This window comes from Fonsecaea nubica, assembly GCF_001646965.1.
Source record: "Fonsecaea nubica strain CBS 269.64 chromosome Unknown Scaff7, whole genome shotgun sequence".
Classification (NCBI taxonomy): domain Eukaryota; kingdom Fungi; phylum Ascomycota; class Eurotiomycetes; order Chaetothyriales; family Herpotrichiellaceae; genus Fonsecaea; species Fonsecaea nubica.
The window spans coordinates 420,390-436,662 of NW_019173680.1; the positions used below are offsets into that span (position 1 = coordinate 420,390).

Sequence of the window (16,273 nt, forward strand, 5' to 3'; positions counted from 1 at the left end):
GGGCCATCTGCAAGGTGCGAGGTATAGTTCGAGATCTGGAATCCATTACTATTCGTAGTAGTTTTGTCGATGTGAGGTGATGAGTGGTGAGTGGTTGAGAAGCGCAGTTGATGGCAGCGAATCGAGGGGCAGAATTAAGCACCGACATGGATGTGATTGCGGGAGAAGCTGCGGGCGCTAAGGAGCGTGGGACGCTAAGGGAAGGATAGGCGAAGGGCCTAACAGCCAATAGAATGGGTGCCCGGGGTGACTTGAACCCTTAGCCCAGGGACGCATCCACGGTTGCCACCGCCCACGGGAGCTTTAGCGGGTCACTAAACTGCTCTAGGCATCCTCGGGCAGTTTCCAGGGCGCTTCGAAACGGTTCCTGATACGCTGGTCCGCTTCATCTTTTTTCTTGAGCACCTGCAGCAATTGCTGTGCTTGGGTTGCTCTTTCCGGCCAGAATTTACGAGTAAATTCATTCACTTCACTTTGCAGATGCGATAGTCTTGAGTCTTTATGCGTGACTATATCCTCTCGTCACCTCTTCACTGAGCAATTCGTCATGCCACGCCTCTTAGAGCTGCTCTTCTTGCCCACGTTTCCTGTTTCTTTCTTCCCCCATCCTGTCAGATCAACTCCTCCCCCATCCACCATCGACTGGCTCTCGTGCTTCATCTTGTTTCCGGCGGCCGTTTCCCTGACCTTCTTCGTTCCTCACCCACCCACGCCACCCAATAACCGCCCGTGGTCCTCAATCAGGTAAGACTCCATGAGACCAAGGACCAGGGTTTCATGCAGGTGGATGTCCATCTTGTGCCTTGTGCTCCACTAATTCACCGACCACCCGCCAAAAAGTCACTTTTCTATCATCAATCTTGGATGCAATTCGTATGTCTCTATCCCACGAGGACGGTAAACCACTTCGTTAGTTCCTGTGCAATCAATATCCTTTTCACGCGTCTTTATCTCTACTTCTCTACTAAAAATCCCCCGACAGAACCCTTTACGAACTTTTCCCCAGCAACGGGTCGGGTATATCTCACCTCCTAAAAACCTCCTTCCACTCCTGTTACATCTCCTGTACCAGATCTTGTGGGTTCCACTTCCCAGCCTGTTTCGACCTCAACCCTCAGTGCTTCAACTCGTCTTCCATACTAAATCAAAGTCGTATTCCCCCTCTCCGATCCTCACCACTGCTCCCCAGACTGTCTTGTTTGAACTCCTGCTTCACCATCATCCCTCACTGCGACAGTGCGGATCCTTGGCCACCGTGCCACCGCGAATCTCATCGATCAATTTACCATCAGTACCACTCCCTCGTGTGATCTATCGTGTGATCTCCCGTTCAACCACCACAAAATCTCGGATTGCCAGTCTCCGGCCGGCATCTTTGTTCTATAGCTCCATCTGATCGGTCTTCTCATAAGCCTCTGCTCGCAGCTCTGGTGTGAGCTTATTCTTCTGTCAACCAGCAAAATTCATTCGACGCTCTTTTTCTTGTGCTCATCATATCCACCGCATATCGATTGCGTTGCCACGACCTACTTTTTTCTTGGCTCTTTCTTCGACATGCAGACCAGATAGCCTGGGAAGAACAGAGGAACAATCCCGTCAACGGCCTGGTCGATTGATCATATACATTCCTTTCATATCATCATCAACACCGAAGCTCAAACACCATGGCGACCCTCAAGTCTCATTTTGCTCCGAGCAAGATTATCTTTTACATTCTGTGGTGGGGGTTTCACTGGGGGATATTCGCCTATGGATGGTACGTGTGCCAACAGCTCGAGGGACATTTTCGATATCTAATATTCTTTCCAGGTACAAGCAAGCAGCGGATCCCCGTTTGGCTGGTCTCAATACCCTGACTTTCTCGGTATGGATATCGCGAGGAGCTGGTCTTGTCCTCTCCGTGGACGTCTTGCTCATCCTGCTGCCCATGTGCCGCAACCTCATGCGGTTTTTGAGACCAAAATTTAGGTGGCTACCGCTTGACGAGACACATTGGTTCCACAGACAGTGTGCCTATGCCATGCTCTTGTTCACCACCGTCCATGTCACCGCTCACTATGTCAACTTTTTCAACGTCGAAAGAACCCAGATCCGACCTCAGACAGCTATTCAAATCCATTACACCCAGGCCGGTGGTGTTACCGGTCACATTATGCTGCTGTGCATGTTATTCATGTACACTACCGCCCACCAGAAGATTCGCCAACAGTCCTTTGAGACGTTTTGGTACACCCACCATCTCTTCATCCCTTTTCTCCTCGCCATGTATACGCACGCCGTGGGCTGTTTCGTTCGAGACACAGCCGACCCATTCTCCCCATTTGCTGGCAAGCTGTTTTGGAAGCACTGCATAGGTTACCAGGGCTGGCGGTGGGAGCTTTGGTCAGGCGGTCTCTACCTTTTTGAGCGGCTCTGGCGCGAAGTCCGTGCAAGACGAGAGACCAAGATCACCAAAGTGGTCCGCCATCCTTACGATGCCATGGAAATCCAGTTCCAGAAACCCAGCATGAAGTACAAGGCTGGTCAGTGGCTATTCATTAATATTCCCGCTGTGTCGAGCCAACAGTGGCACCCTTTCACAATCACTTCGTGCCCATTCGACCCCTATATTTCGGTGCATGTGCGTCAAGTGGGTGACTGGACAAAGGCTGTGGGAGATGCATTGGGTTGCGGTCCTGCCCAAGCAAAGGAGTTCGATGACCTGGACAAAGAGGGCATCTATGAAATTGCGTTGCAACAGGGTCAAGAGATGCCTGCCATTCGGATTGATGGACCTTACGGTGCCCCCGCCGAAGACGTCTTTGACAACGAAATTGCTGTTCTCATCGGCACAGGCATCGGTGTTACCCCATGGGCCTCAGTACTCAAGCACATCTACAATATCCGCGCTGGACCCAATCCACCTAGACGTCTCAAGCGTGTTGAATTCCTCTGGGTCACCCGCTCTGTCGAGTCTTTCGAGTGGTTCCAGACTCTCCTCACTTCTCTTGAGCGACAATCCGCCGAAGCTGCCGAAAGTGTGGGCGGCCCTGAGTTCCTTCGTATCCACACTTACCTCACCCAACGTGTCGACGCCAACACGGCAGCAAATATCTACCTCAACACTGTGGGCAATGCAGTTGATCCTCTGACTGCATTACGCACCAAGACCCAGTTTGGCAGGCCCGACTTCAAGCGTCTCTTTGGCGCCATGAGAGATGGCCTCATGGACCAGACGTATCTGGATGTGGGCAAGGAGTCATCCATTACGGCACAAATGAAGGCCACAGTGGGTGTATACTTTTGTGGACCCAGCGCCGCGGCGAGAGAAATCAAGACCGCCTGTAAAGCGACGAGCAACGACCTCGTCAAATTCAGGTTTTGGAAGGAACATTTCTAGAGTCTTGTCGCCCGTGTATGGAAAGGTCAGACTGGCTCTGGCTTTCGGTCCCATCCACCGCGTAGGACCTTGAGACGGTGTGACTTGTTTTCAGCCAGCAAGAGGAAAACCAGAAAGTCTCGACGACAGTCACGTCAAGACGGCACCAAGAGGGACAAGCTCACTTCCCTCATCTATTCTCCTGCGTCCTTGGTTTTTGGGGATGTCATGTACAGATTTTCTTATTCGAAGAGTTTGTTGTTTTTTAAGCGATTCAAGATAACGCCAGAGATACCAAAGCATGCAATGAGTTGTGCGAGAGAGCGAGAAACAACCAGGCAGGATGGGGAATTAGCCTGGTCACCGGCGGCATCACTATCAGGTGAAAGCAGACAGTTTGATAGGGTCTCCCCATCCATGTCTGCATCGATGTATACTATCAGGTTTACAGCCGTCCGTCAGATCCCCTGCTTTCACACGAAACAGGGAGACAGAAAGAGCACGCGAGAGGGAGAGAGAGTCACAGGTGATCATTGGGGAGGAAAGATACACGAATATACCAGCCTGGAAGGAAGAGACAGCTGCATAGCGAGTTCTAGATCTACCGAAGAGGGATCCCTCCAAAATTTCTGTTCCAGCATGACCATGACCACTACCGGGTTCTTCTTACCCTTTGATCAATCCCCCCCCTCTCTTCGCCTTTTCTAACTTCTCTTCTTTGTCCCCCAGTTTGATCTTTTCCGTTTGCCGCCTCGCCCCACTCGAGTGAGTGGGTGCGTCACAGCCCGTCCCTTCATCTGCATGACACCTATGAGTACGGTCTGTATATCAACTAATTGCTCGCGAGAGAGAGAGGATCCATCGATACAGTTTTAAAGACATGGTGAGAAAAAAGGGAAAAAGATCTCGGAGCTTGTTGGAGTGCCCTTGAGCTCCCCAAGTTCACAAATTTTTTTTTTAATTTGGGTAGCTAGCTAATACAAATGCCAGTCATGGGTATCTGGTCCTTGATGTTTGAGTAGCTCTCTTAACCGCACATGCTGCGGTGTCGATGATCATGGCCATATTGACATGATCCATGCATTGTCGTATCCTCTCCGGAGATCTCGTAGTGGCTCCGCAATGGAGCCTGTTTCGATCTTCACCAACTTCCACTGCTCTCTTGATTGTTCACGCTATGATAAAAATCATGTCAAGCAGATCGCCTTCACATCAGGGCTGGACTTGAGGTCTACGCGGTGGGATGTCCTTGTCTGGGACCCTTGGTCTCGTTGCGGTCACCTCCCCGTTCACCGGTCTAAGAAGAATACATAGTCAGCACACTTGTTGGCGACGCAGAAGCCGAGAACTTGATCAAACATACCGTCACAGTTTGTGGTTGTCCCTCTAGGAGAATCTTCTTGATGACTTCATCTTCATTGCTGGTACCAAACTCATTCTCCAGACTGGCCTTGCTTGCCCCATCCAACTGACCCTGTGCGCCATGTTTGTGGGTGACCATGATCTTGAAGCTATTCACCACTTGTGCAAGAGGAATTGACTGGTCGGCTTGCCATGCTTTGAGGTCTTGAGGGGATTCGACAAATACGATGAAGTCATCGGTGCTGCCCTTGTAAAAGACTTTGGTGACTTCGCCAACTCCGCGAGGCATGTTGCTGTCTGGTGTTAGGTGAAGTTGCTTTTACAATGAGAGATATTGTTTGGTTTGGGAGTGCGTGAGCACACGACTGTCTGTAGCTAGGCTTGTTAAGAGGATAGCTATTGGTGGGGTGGAGGAATGCTGTCGACAGTCAGACTGGTTTGCTTGATGCGGGGAAGGTGTGTCTGCGAGAACTCACCTTGAGATGGAGTTGAAGTTTTGGTTCAGGTCAAAGTGATTGTGAGAGTGAAGTTCGTCTACTTGTATGTAGTGAGCAGAGTACAATTTAACTGCAGGGAGTGAGATCGTATGAGGCTGCGAGTGAAATAAGAGAAAGAGGCACGAGATGGAAGCAAGAGGCACCAGAGGCAATTGTGGCTATGACGTCAACATGCTTGGGTAGCACAAATGGCAAGAATGGGTGACCAAGTGCGGGTCACGACAATCGTCAGGGGCAGAAAAATTGCCTTGGACTGGAGGTAGCGTGATCTGTGCACCAAGCAACCCCCATTGCAGTGAACGCACTTGTTCCCACAGAACCTTCCACCAACTACGTAACTCGATCTACAAGGACCAGTTGGTGCCAGGGACACAGCACAATCCAAGTCTCAACTCCGATCCAGCAGCGGACGCGACCGCAGAGCCTCCACATTTTTGTCGAACATGCTGATGCTTTCCCTTCCGATGACGTCGAAACCACTCGTAAAGAAAGCCACATGAGGCACACGATCGCCGTGGCGCAGACTCGAGAGGCAGCGACACTCGGTCCTTGGATGCCTTTACTTAGTACAGCTGGTATACAGCTCCTCAAAAAGGAAAAAGGTGACGCTGTCGCCAGGCCACTATAGCAAGACGCTTCTTTTTGTGGCACGCCATATTGAGCACCAGAACACGTCCTTGAAAGGTGTAGTCGACCTCGCCAGTCGTCAACACCATTCAATGTGGGAACATAAAATATTGCACTTTGGCCGTGCAGTCCTGTGCCCTTTTGGAATGCTGCAACCAATCAAACCCTGTACTCCCTAAGGAGATGGATAGCTTGTTTCTCTTTTGATCCCCATATAGATAGGGATGCCCGCCAAGTCTTTCTCCCTCTGTTGCCGTTTCTGCCATATCCTGCGGAACGAGTATAAAAACCCGGCTGTATTCCTGAACGTGGCATTGCTCATCGTCAAATAAAATCGGATTGCACAACTGGGATTAGCTCAAAACACAACGCCTCGCGGGTCTCGAAACGACTCGGTCGAGATGTTGGCGAAGGACAGGCATGCTCGCCCCGACGATGCCTCCAACAGAGCAAAAATTCCCCAAGACATCGTGTTGTAAGGGTCGACACCGCCCCGTTGCGAAATCTGGCCGAAGGACATCCTGACATCGAGGTGCATTCTCATGTATGGATGATTGCGACATGTTTTAACAAGCCACCAGCAGTCTGAACTTGGGCGGCGACGACCATCTGGAGGCAACTGCAGCCACGGCTTGCACAGATACAACCTAGAGCAAAGTCACAAGCACGGCGCCCGCCCTTATGTATGATCAGTCAAAACACCATAGAAAGACATGTGCTTAGTGGCAAGTGGACTAGCAATGACGGACAAAACTTGATGGTCGAAGCAAAAATCCTCTCTGGCCAATGCTGACAAGGCTCTCTCAACAGCAACATTCCCATCTCCTTTTCGTATTTCTGCCCTTCACACTACGAACACCTGAATCTAGCTCAGCCCACGCTTATCTCGATGCGGCGGAGCGGTGCCTCGACATTCATCCCAGGTTCATTCTGCTTTCCCAGGGGTAAGGGCGCGTGGGGACTCACGGGCCACGTCCAGCAGCGTAGGCTTTGGGTTTGTCTCAGGGCACAAGACAGTGGTCACCCTTGTCCGTCATTCATCCTCTCAGCAGATGCGATTGACTGATATCACTTTTGAAGAGAAGTCAGAGAGCCAAAGCTACATTTCCATGCCGCCATCGAAGTTCCACACAACCAAGAAGCCGAAAAGACCGGCATATGCAGGACGACGAGACTCGAACTCTAGAGGTTGGCTCCCGACCTAGTACTCGGTAGAAAGAGGGGGAGATGGAAAAGTGGAGAGGCGACCAACGAACACGGGAATGAATGGGATGTCGACTTTGCCTAGGCGAAGAGCGCCACAAAAGATTACCGAGCAAGAAGTTCGGCACGGTGAATTGTTCTTCATCTCGTGCATTGTGTGCACAATTGAGAATAATAGACGCACCTTGAAACATGGCAGGGACCATAATTCTCGATACTGATTTCTTACGTGTCCACTGAGGATATGGTTCCTTCGACCACCCCGCGGAGCGGCACAGACAGACGCTGGAGCGGTGCACGGCGCCCCTCATAAGGTTCAATCGACCAAAACTTCCCGACTCAACCTCGAGGGATCAGCATTTCCCCTTTCGTTCCGGCCAAGCTTCACGGCATACGCGGCATCCGACGTGGCAACAGGAACCAAGGGGCGTCCAAGAAGTTTGCGGAGTTGGAAACCCGCATTGAGAACGTCCTTTGACGCGTGGACAACCAAGAGCGACTGCAAGGGTGATAGAGAGCCCCCAACAAGGAGGATCGATAGCAGAATCCTTCTTGGTTTCCCAACAAGAGGCTCCAAGCTGCACTCCTTGTTCGGCTCCTGGAGAGGAACTTCCGCACGACAACGAATGATAAGCCTGAATAAAGGCTTGGCTGTCGCTTTTGATGTCGTATCCATATCAACACAATCGAATGAGCGTTTGAGAAAGGGGTATACGAAATGTTTGTGGGAATTTGGCTGATTTAACGGTCAGCTTACCGCGTGTCCATCGTGGATCGGATCCTAGGCGCCTTATCAGTTCCACGATTATGTGACGATAGCCACACGCCATCCGTGGCGGATAGAGGCACTGTTCGGGTGTTTACACTCGACTCTCTTGCTATCAAGTCTCTCCTCCCCTCAGCACTTGGACAATGACTTCTAGTCCATACGAGGGTGAATCTGCTTTCTCAGCCTTGCGAGAGTCGGTTCGCCCTTTATCAACGCACGAGCAGATGTGGGTCTTCCCTCGTTTGTACGTATGCAGCTGCGAAGATCTCCCCCCAATTCAGGTTCGTCGATAGCCATTTTTGACTTTTTGCTCAAATCTTTAGTCTGCCATAACACACCCCTTTTCATTTACGGGATACGGTGTGGAGGCAGTAGAGGGAGCTGATCGGTGGGCGAGGTGTGGGAATAGAGAGTTCCCCTGCCGTCGAATGCTCCAATCCTTGCGACGGCGCGACAAGGCTTGGAAAAGAGGGTACAGGGCCAAGGTTGAAGTGGCTTTTGCACTTGGGAGTGGGCGAGGCAGGGATGTTTGATGAAGCTGGAACTCGTTCCATGGTGTCGATAGGAATCGCATGTGCAAGGGTTTTTCTTGCCAAATAGAAAGGCAGTAAATGCCTGCCTACCTACCTAGCATTTGCCCATGCCCAGACCTGCTGTGTGTTCACAGTCTTTCCATCTTCCTGCCCTGCTGTACCTTGTCATTGTTGTATATTTTATACTATATATACGATTGGATGACAAAGTGATATCAGTTGCCCTTCCTTTTCTCCACAGCCATTTTCTCAGGTGCTGGAATCCAGTAGGATTCTTTTGCTCTCTCTCTCCCTCTTCGACCCGCTCTTCCTCCTCCCTCCTCCCTCCCCCCTGCGTGCCCTTTGCTGCGGTCGAGATCGAGATGGGTTTCCTCGGCGGCCTCCTGCCGCGGAACCCGGCCAAGTACCTCCTGGCGGCCTTTATCCTGCAGAGCGTCTACATCCTCTCGTTCCAGCACAGCGCCAAAAGCCAGGCGCAGATCCAGCGCACGACGCTGACCAAGCACTACTCGCTGGGGGAGACGCTGGCGCACGGCTCGAGCGCCGAGGACCACGGCCTCATGGGCGTCAAGGTCGCCGCGCTGGCGGACCTGGCGGGCCATTATCTCGAGAACCCGTCGCTGGACACGCGCGAGGTCAACGACGTCGTGGCGCAGTTGTTTCCCTGGTGGGATCCCGCGATGATGGAGTATTACCCCTGGAAGAGGCTGCAGTCGTGGAAGGAGAGGATCGTGTCCAGCGTCATCGAGTCATCCTCAAAGACGGGGACGGGGCCACACACGGGGATTGTGATGAGCGTCATGGACTCGTTTGCAAAGGAGGCCGCACATTTGATCGGGTCCCTGCGCAATGTCCACGGGTGTCGCCTCCCAATCGCGATCGCGTACATGGGCGACGACGACCTCGGGCCTCGCACGCGCGAGTTTCTGCGCAGGCGGGCCAAGGATATCAGCTTCATCGACCTGACGGCCGTGTTTGACCAGGACCTCGTCCACCTGGAAGGATACGCCATCAAACCTTTCGCGCTGCTGGCCAGCCCTTACCCGCGGACGATTCTGATGGACGCCGATGCCGTATTCTTCGCCAATCCGGACAACTTGTTCGACGAGTACCCCGGGCTACGGGACACGGGGGCGCTTTTCTTCCACGACCGCAACATCAATTCCGGCAGCGACCGGCACGACTGGCTCGAGCGCCAGCTGGAAGCCGCCGGACGGCCCCCATCGGCCTACCTGAACGAGAGCTCGCTCTTTTACCGACGGTACTCGAGCGAAGAGGCCGACGCGGCCGTGGTCTGCGTCGACAAGTCGCGCGTGGGACTGTACATGGCGGTGCTGTTTACGTGCTGGATGAACACCAAGGAGGTGCGGGACTTGTCGACGTTCCGGGTGTGGCACGGCGACAAGGAGTCGTACTGGGTGGCGACCGAGTTGATGGGCGTGCCGTACGCGTTCGAACCGTGGTACGCGGCCCGTCTGTCGCAGTCGCAGGAGACGGGGATCCAATTGCTCATGGACGACGAGCATGAATGGAAGAAGCAGCACCCGGGCCTTTCGGGAGAAACGGCGTGGGATGACGGCGGATCTGATCTGCAGCAACAGAGTGAAACGCCTCCGCCAGAACACAGCTCTTGTACACTCCACATGGCCCATTCGGATGCTTGGGGCATTGAACCGCTGTGGGCCAACGGGGCGCTGTGGTATGACAAGGGAAACAAAGACCACGGCCTTGGCAACTGGACACACTGGTACCTGGGGGACCGGGTGCACGCGGTGCTCGAGGCATATCCCGACCCGAAATCTGACGGTTCTGGGGATAGCACTGGGAATGATAACGATGATGAGGGTGACGACGACGCAGCCAAGAAACGACAGGAGGAAGTGGAACAGAAGATCTTGGCCACGCAGCCCGAGTGGCTCTTCATGGACTGGCCCCGCGACTACACGACGTGCTTCAAGCGCGACCACTCTCGGTGGAGACAGTTGTCGCCCGACTTTCGAGATCGGCTGGAGAGGATGCAGGATGAGGTCCGGCGGGTTGAGATTGAGTATGAGATTGAGATGGGAGAGAGGGAGGGGTGATGATTGACCCTCCCTACCTCCTTACCTACCTAGCTCTCTCTCATGTATTGGTTGTTTTTTTCTTCTTTCTTTTTTGGAGCCGTGACATGATTACTTGGTGTCACCGGGTGGGAGACTCTGGGAGATTTCTTTGGTTCGGCGTTCCGGCGGTATGAATAAACAAGGACCTCGCGGCGGATATATAGCCAGGATACCAGGGCGAGGATACGGCATGGCCTTGGCCTTGATTCTGATCACGTACAAATGTACGTGTGTATGTATAAAATAATGTACAGTACTCGATACCTCGTCCTGACAAGGGAAAGGAGGACTCTGTTCGAGGTATGAAGAGGAGTTGACCATCATCCTTAATTTGACCCCCCTGGACAACCCTTGTACGAGGCGAGGTGCTTGTACTCGGTACGACGTATGCCAAGCTTTAGCCTAACACATACACGTGACATGCTGCCATGATTCGGATCACGTGGCTCCGGACTCGGTGTTGAAAGGACGACAAACTCCGACCTTTTCTTCTTTTGGTTCATCCATCAAATTGATGCAGAGAGGAACAGTCAAGACAGTTCAAGTACCGAGTATTTCCTGTCGTCGTCGACGACTCACTCGTACTCGTACTCGGTCTCGGTCTCATTCTCGGTTGTGGAACTACTGTCATCGTACCTGTGGCGACTTGTACAACCATGTCGGTAATTCAATTTTGATGTGTTGTGTATATCTCTCTCTCTGTGTGTGCGTGTGGTGAGGATGTTGACGAGGGTAAGAAATCCTAACTGCCGAGCTCACATCCGAATTTTGGGTTTCGGGGTGGGTTGTTCCAGGCCCGATGCCGCATGCGAGGCTGAGATCTTACTATTATAATTATTATTTCTGTCATTTACCGAGTGTTGTCTCCAGCTGAGATATTCTTCGGCAGATCGAGAGAGCCTGCTCGTTTTCCCCTCGCTCGTTGCCCTCGTGCCTCGTCACGGTAACGTATCCGCGTCAGCTGGGCGACCAAACTAACCCGCCCTTCCATCCATCCAGCAGTCAGTCAGTCAGTCAGTACCGATTACTCGGTATGTATCTGCATTTACAGAGTTCACAGCACAACCTCCAAAGAGGAATGAGCGCAGCCATGGTTCCATAAATCTTGCTCCGAGTTCAATAGGTACCTCGCAGGTACCGAGTACGTATATACCCAAGTATGTACATGTGTATGGATGTATCATTTATCTAGCACATCCCAGGTCCGCGAAGATACATCTACGATATACAATCAACATATGCTGCTATCTAAATACAACGTAACCGTACAAATTCGTAGTATATAGATACATTGCTACCGTAGTATCATGTTATATGTTATACGTTCGATGCTCCAATCCCCCCCAAATTCCCCCGCGGATGCCGGACCGTGGAGGTACCTGGAGATTCTTACTTGGTAAAAACCCAAAACCGTCGTCACTCCAAAGTGTCCAAACCATCGGCATTTGAACAACAGAGGGCAGAGCACGCAGAACCCTCGCCCAATCCCGATCCCAGGAATTTCCCATCTTACTCTTACTTCTTCGGTAGAACCATTATGATGAAATTTCAATAAACTCCTAGCGGGCCACCTCCGCTCGCAACTCCTCAGTTCTTCTCCTCAGAATGAACGATTGATTGATTATTTGATTGACTGGTTTTGTCTGATTTGACTGACTGACTAAATAACGAACGAACAAGCGAGACGAGACGAAACGAAACGAGTGTACATATATTACGACGTACATATACAATACCTCCACACCTCCACACCTGCACGCACAGATACACACATATATACCTCGTACTCCCCCCTCTCCCGCACGCTCGCCCTCGCACTGCTGGACAGCTTTGCCCTCGGGAACTTTTCTTCTATATCCATTCACTGAGACCCCAAGGACTGGTGTCTGTCGCCGACGACTAACCAGGCGGACTCGAACTCAAAACCAACATCCACACGAATGCAAGAGACACGAGACTGCCAAACCACGTAAACCTTCAAGTCTTGCTAATATCGACAACCATCGTCATCGACCCCCCTAAGTGATCCTCACCGCCGGGCACCATGTCCGTTCTGGCGGCGGCGGCCAACGAGGGCTCTGCCAGCTCGAGCATCCTCCTCCGCTACGCTCTGTGGGCGATCCCAATCCTTCTCGCCACACGAATCGCCATCTTCTTCTACCAGACTCTGACGTCCCCGCTGCGCAGTGTCCCAGGCCCTTTGGCCGCCCGGTTCGGCCGCTTCTATTACTTTTGGCGCGTCGCCCAGGGCCATTGGGAACGCGATGATCTCGCCCTCCACCGCAAATACGGCCCCGTTGTCCGCGTAGCCCAGGACATGTACAGCATCGACTCTCCTGAAGTGGTCAAGAAGGTGTACAGCATCAACTCCAAATTCGCCAAAAGCGACTGGTACTATGCGTGGCAGCATCCCGACCCGAATCGCTGGACCTTGTTCCCGGACCGGGATATGAAGCGGCACGCAGAAACACGCAAGAGGTTTCAGGCAATGTACTCAATGTCGAGCTTGGTCAACTACGAAGCCTATGTAGACTCGTGTGCCGAAATCTTTGGCCGGCGCTTGTCTGAATTCGCCGCCAAAGGCCAGACCATTGACATGGCCCACTGGTTCCAGTGCTATGCATTCGACGTCATTGGCGACATCACCTACTCTCAAAGGTTTGGATTCTTGGACAAGGGAGAGGATATTTCGGGACTGTTGAAGGCCCTGCACGGGGTGCTGCAGTACGGTGCCCTCGTCGGGGTCTATGCCAAATGGCACCCCTTGATCTTCAATCTTTCAAGTCGTCTCGGTGTTGGTGGTGGAGAGGGTCGGGTGTGGCTCATGAAGTATGTCACTGAAAAGATCAAACAGCGCGAGGACGAGAAAAAATCTGGCGTCGACGTCGAGAAGGTTGGGGCAAGGGACGAGAATGCACCAATGGACTTTTTGGAAAAGTTGCTCGTGGCGAACCAGCATGATCCAGAAAAAGTGACCCCATATCATGTATTCATGATGGGCCTGTCCAATATCATAGCGGGCTCCGACACGGTAAGACTGCCCAAGTTCCGCCTGGTTGGAGGTGACACTAACATGAAGTTGTCGACGGTCCCAGACTGCCGTGAGCTTGTCATCCATCCTGTATAACCTGCTCAGGTATCCCGACACCATGCGAAAGCTGCGAGAGGAGATTCAGGAATTCGAAAAGCAAGGCCGATGTGGTAATCCGGCGGTCTCGTTCAAAGAGAGCCAGGAGATGCCCTACCTGCAAGCAGTCATGAAAGAGGCTCTGAGAATGCACCCGGCCACGGGCTTGCCATTGTGGAGAGTCGTCCCTGAAGGCGGCGTCGAGATTTGTGGTCAATTCTTTCCTGAAGGTACCACTATTGGACTCAATAGCTGGTGTGCCCACTACAACGAAGATATCTGGGGTCCAGATGCAAAAGAGTTCAGACCAGAAAGATGGATTGAAGCCGAAAAAGAAGGTGGAGAAAAGTTGAGGAGGATGGATGCTTATTACCTACCGGTGAGTTGTGCCCTCGACCATCTTCAGGCTTGTGCTAAACATAGATCAGTTCGGTCTCGGGTCGAGAACGTGCATAGGACGACACATTTCCTTCTTGGAGATGTCCAAGTTGATCCCTCAACTCGTCAGGAGGTTCAACTTCGAACTCGAGCATCCTGAGCGAGAGTGGGACACTGTGAACTATTGGTTCGTGAAGCCAGTAGATTTCCGGGTCAAGGTCATGCTTCGAGAAGAGTAATGTCGTGATGCTACGAAGGCGACGAGTTAAAGAACATTATATCAGTATGCTCATGCCGGTGTACTCGAACGCCTTCATCCTGTCATAGCGCAGCACAACAGATTGGTCAACCCACATTGAACGCCACTGATGTAGTTGTCTTTGAAACCCAGAGCATTCACACGCACAAGGCACCGTCTGAACGAAGCTAGTGGTCGACACTCAGGTGACAGATCCTGACAAAAAGAAACATGGAGACCCCGAGACTCCTGAGGCGCTCATGTGGTTGACAGGAGAAGAAACGCCATGATGAACTCGTGTCAGATGCCTGTCAAAACTCTACCCCGTATTCTGTCGTCTAGTGAACTCAACGGCGATTCCGATTGCCCCGTACAAACAGTCAGATCGAGTGCCCAATGTGGTATTTCCAACCCTGTTTCGTTTCCCTATTGGCAGTCATATTTCTGGAAAAACCCATTCCGAAACGCTTCACAATGGAAGGAAGCACAGCAGGAAAAAGGGACTGGCGGCTACAAGGTAACAAGCACAGGGGATCTCGTCCATCACAAACTAGCCTGCTCGGCTAGCGTGGGGAGCGGCTCCAAGGTCCAAGGTGCTGAAAGAGCTGGCCAACCGCCCAACCGCTGTCCAGGAGTGGAGGCTAGCGGTTGACAACCCACCACTTTCACGCTCAGAGAGTGCTAGCGAGTCCGAGCCGTCCGTACGATCCAGCGGCTGCGATTCGTGGGGTTACCGAGGCGGACAATCCCCTGCTGTTGCCCAATTTCCGTGTGAGTGCAGACCTGTGGATAACGAGCAGTAGTCCCTGGTCAATGGCGATTGATGCCCGGCAGTATCGTGGACTACTCGGTAGACCTGAATTTTTGTAGCAAGTATCAAGACTGTGGGAATTGCAATCATGGCGACGGTTGTACCTTGCACAAAGCGTCTGAGTAGAGTGTGCAAGGTTATTCGAGTCCAGCCACGATCGGTGGGGTGCCGAGGCGGCAAAACAAGGTCGACGGGACGAACAGGGATGTGACAGCCGGGCGCAAAATCGACGAGACTCGTGCTTGGACTCGTACTGTGGGAGGGCAAAATGAGGGCCAAAGAGGCGCAGGAGGCAAAGGAGGCGTACCGGTCGAGGCTGAAAGGGGAAGGGATCCTGGGAAGAGTTCAGCAGCTGGCGACATGATCGACCAGACACTTAGCCAGCGAAGGATCCCATTGGAGCTGAGGTTAGAAACATGGACACCCTCAGGGATTGAAAGCCGTAGTAGTGTATGTACGCCGAAGATGAGTGAGGTCTGGAAAAGAAATGGGCGCCAGCATGCGCAGCTGGTCTCTCCAACAGGCGACCAGGCCAGCAAGCGCAAAGCCGCCGGAGCTTCTTGTTCAGCGGATGGAGGAGGCATGGATGGGCACTACGAGTAGTGGCTAGATGGCTAGAGGACCAGACAGTGGACGGAGAGAGGACACGATGGAAAAACTTGGCTTGCTTGCCTTTGGGGGTGCCAGGGTGCCTTGGAGAGATGATCTTGATCGAAAAACCCCGGCCATTTCAACCCTCTTGACCCTCCGAGCCTCCAAGCACGACCAACTTCCCTCCCGCCTGCCCTGTACGTACCACCCAATTGCCCCCATTACCACTGCTAATCCCGCTACTACTCAGAACTTCCTTTCGATCTTCAATAATCTACTGACCATCCCATCCAAAAACCTGTGAGCCTCTTCACATACCAGCTACTGTATCGCATGTGCTGTATCTTGCGACCTCGACGCGCCTCTCCCTATCTCCATCTTTAGATGAATCCAGTTTCCAACAGCCTGCTATCGATCGTTTGAAACCAGCCACCCGGCTTTCAATTCTCCGTATCTCTTCGACCGTCATCCACTGCCCCCGTTCAGCCGCTTCAATCTTGTCGCTCGCACGCTTGTCCAACCCGCTGCTCTTTTGCGCGCGACTGCTCGCCCATTCCATCTCGAGAATCATCTTGACTGCTGCTCGCCATCTCTTCGCATGATTTTAAACTTATCGGCTCCCACCATCTGCGCGCACACCGAAGAGCAGGCCTCTGCAGGCCAGTCCGTCGCCCCAC

The 16,273-nt window shown here is 52.6% G+C and overlaps 4 protein-coding genes across 4 annotated transcripts; 3 read left to right on the forward strand and 1 right to left on the reverse strand.

The window, feature by feature from the left end:
- Window positions 1–1,664: 1,664 nt before the first annotated feature.
- AYO20_01766 (hypothetical protein) lies at window positions 1,665–3,379 on the forward strand (the record flags this gene model as incomplete). The annotated part of the gene is made up of 2 exons (XM_022640072.1): window positions 1,665–1,756; window positions 1,810–3,379. 2 exons carry the CDS (start codon window positions 1,665–1,667, stop codon window positions 3,377–3,379), a joined length of 1,662 nt encoding a protein of 553 aa, XP_022504027.1.
- A 1,210-nt stretch (window positions 3,380–4,589) lies between these two features.
- On the reverse strand, window positions 4,590–5,009 carry AYO20_01767 (hypothetical protein; the record flags this gene model as incomplete). Its single annotated transcript, XM_022640073.1, has 2 exons — window positions 4,590–4,655; window positions 4,722–5,009. 2 exons carry the CDS (start codon window positions 5,007–5,009, stop codon window positions 4,590–4,592), a joined length of 354 nt encoding a protein of 117 aa, XP_022504028.1.
- Window positions 5,010–8,711: 3,702 nt separating this feature from the next.
- On the forward strand, window positions 8,712–10,430 carry AYO20_01768 (hypothetical protein; the record flags this gene model as incomplete). The annotated part of the gene is made up of 1 exon (XM_022640074.1): window positions 8,712–10,430. One exon carries the CDS (start codon window positions 8,712–8,714, stop codon window positions 10,428–10,430), a length of 1,719 nt encoding a protein of 572 aa, XP_022504029.1.
- A 2,065-nt stretch (window positions 10,431–12,495) lies between these two features.
- Window positions 12,496–14,195, forward strand: AYO20_01769 (hypothetical protein; the record flags this gene model as incomplete). Its single annotated transcript, XM_022640075.1, has 3 exons — window positions 12,496–13,482; window positions 13,547–13,957; window positions 14,007–14,195. The coding sequence occupies 3 exons, from the start codon at window positions 12,496–12,498 to the stop codon at window positions 14,193–14,195; spliced, it is 1,587 nt and encodes a 528-aa protein (XP_022504030.1).
- Between the last annotated feature and the right edge of the window lie 2,078 nt (window positions 14,196–16,273).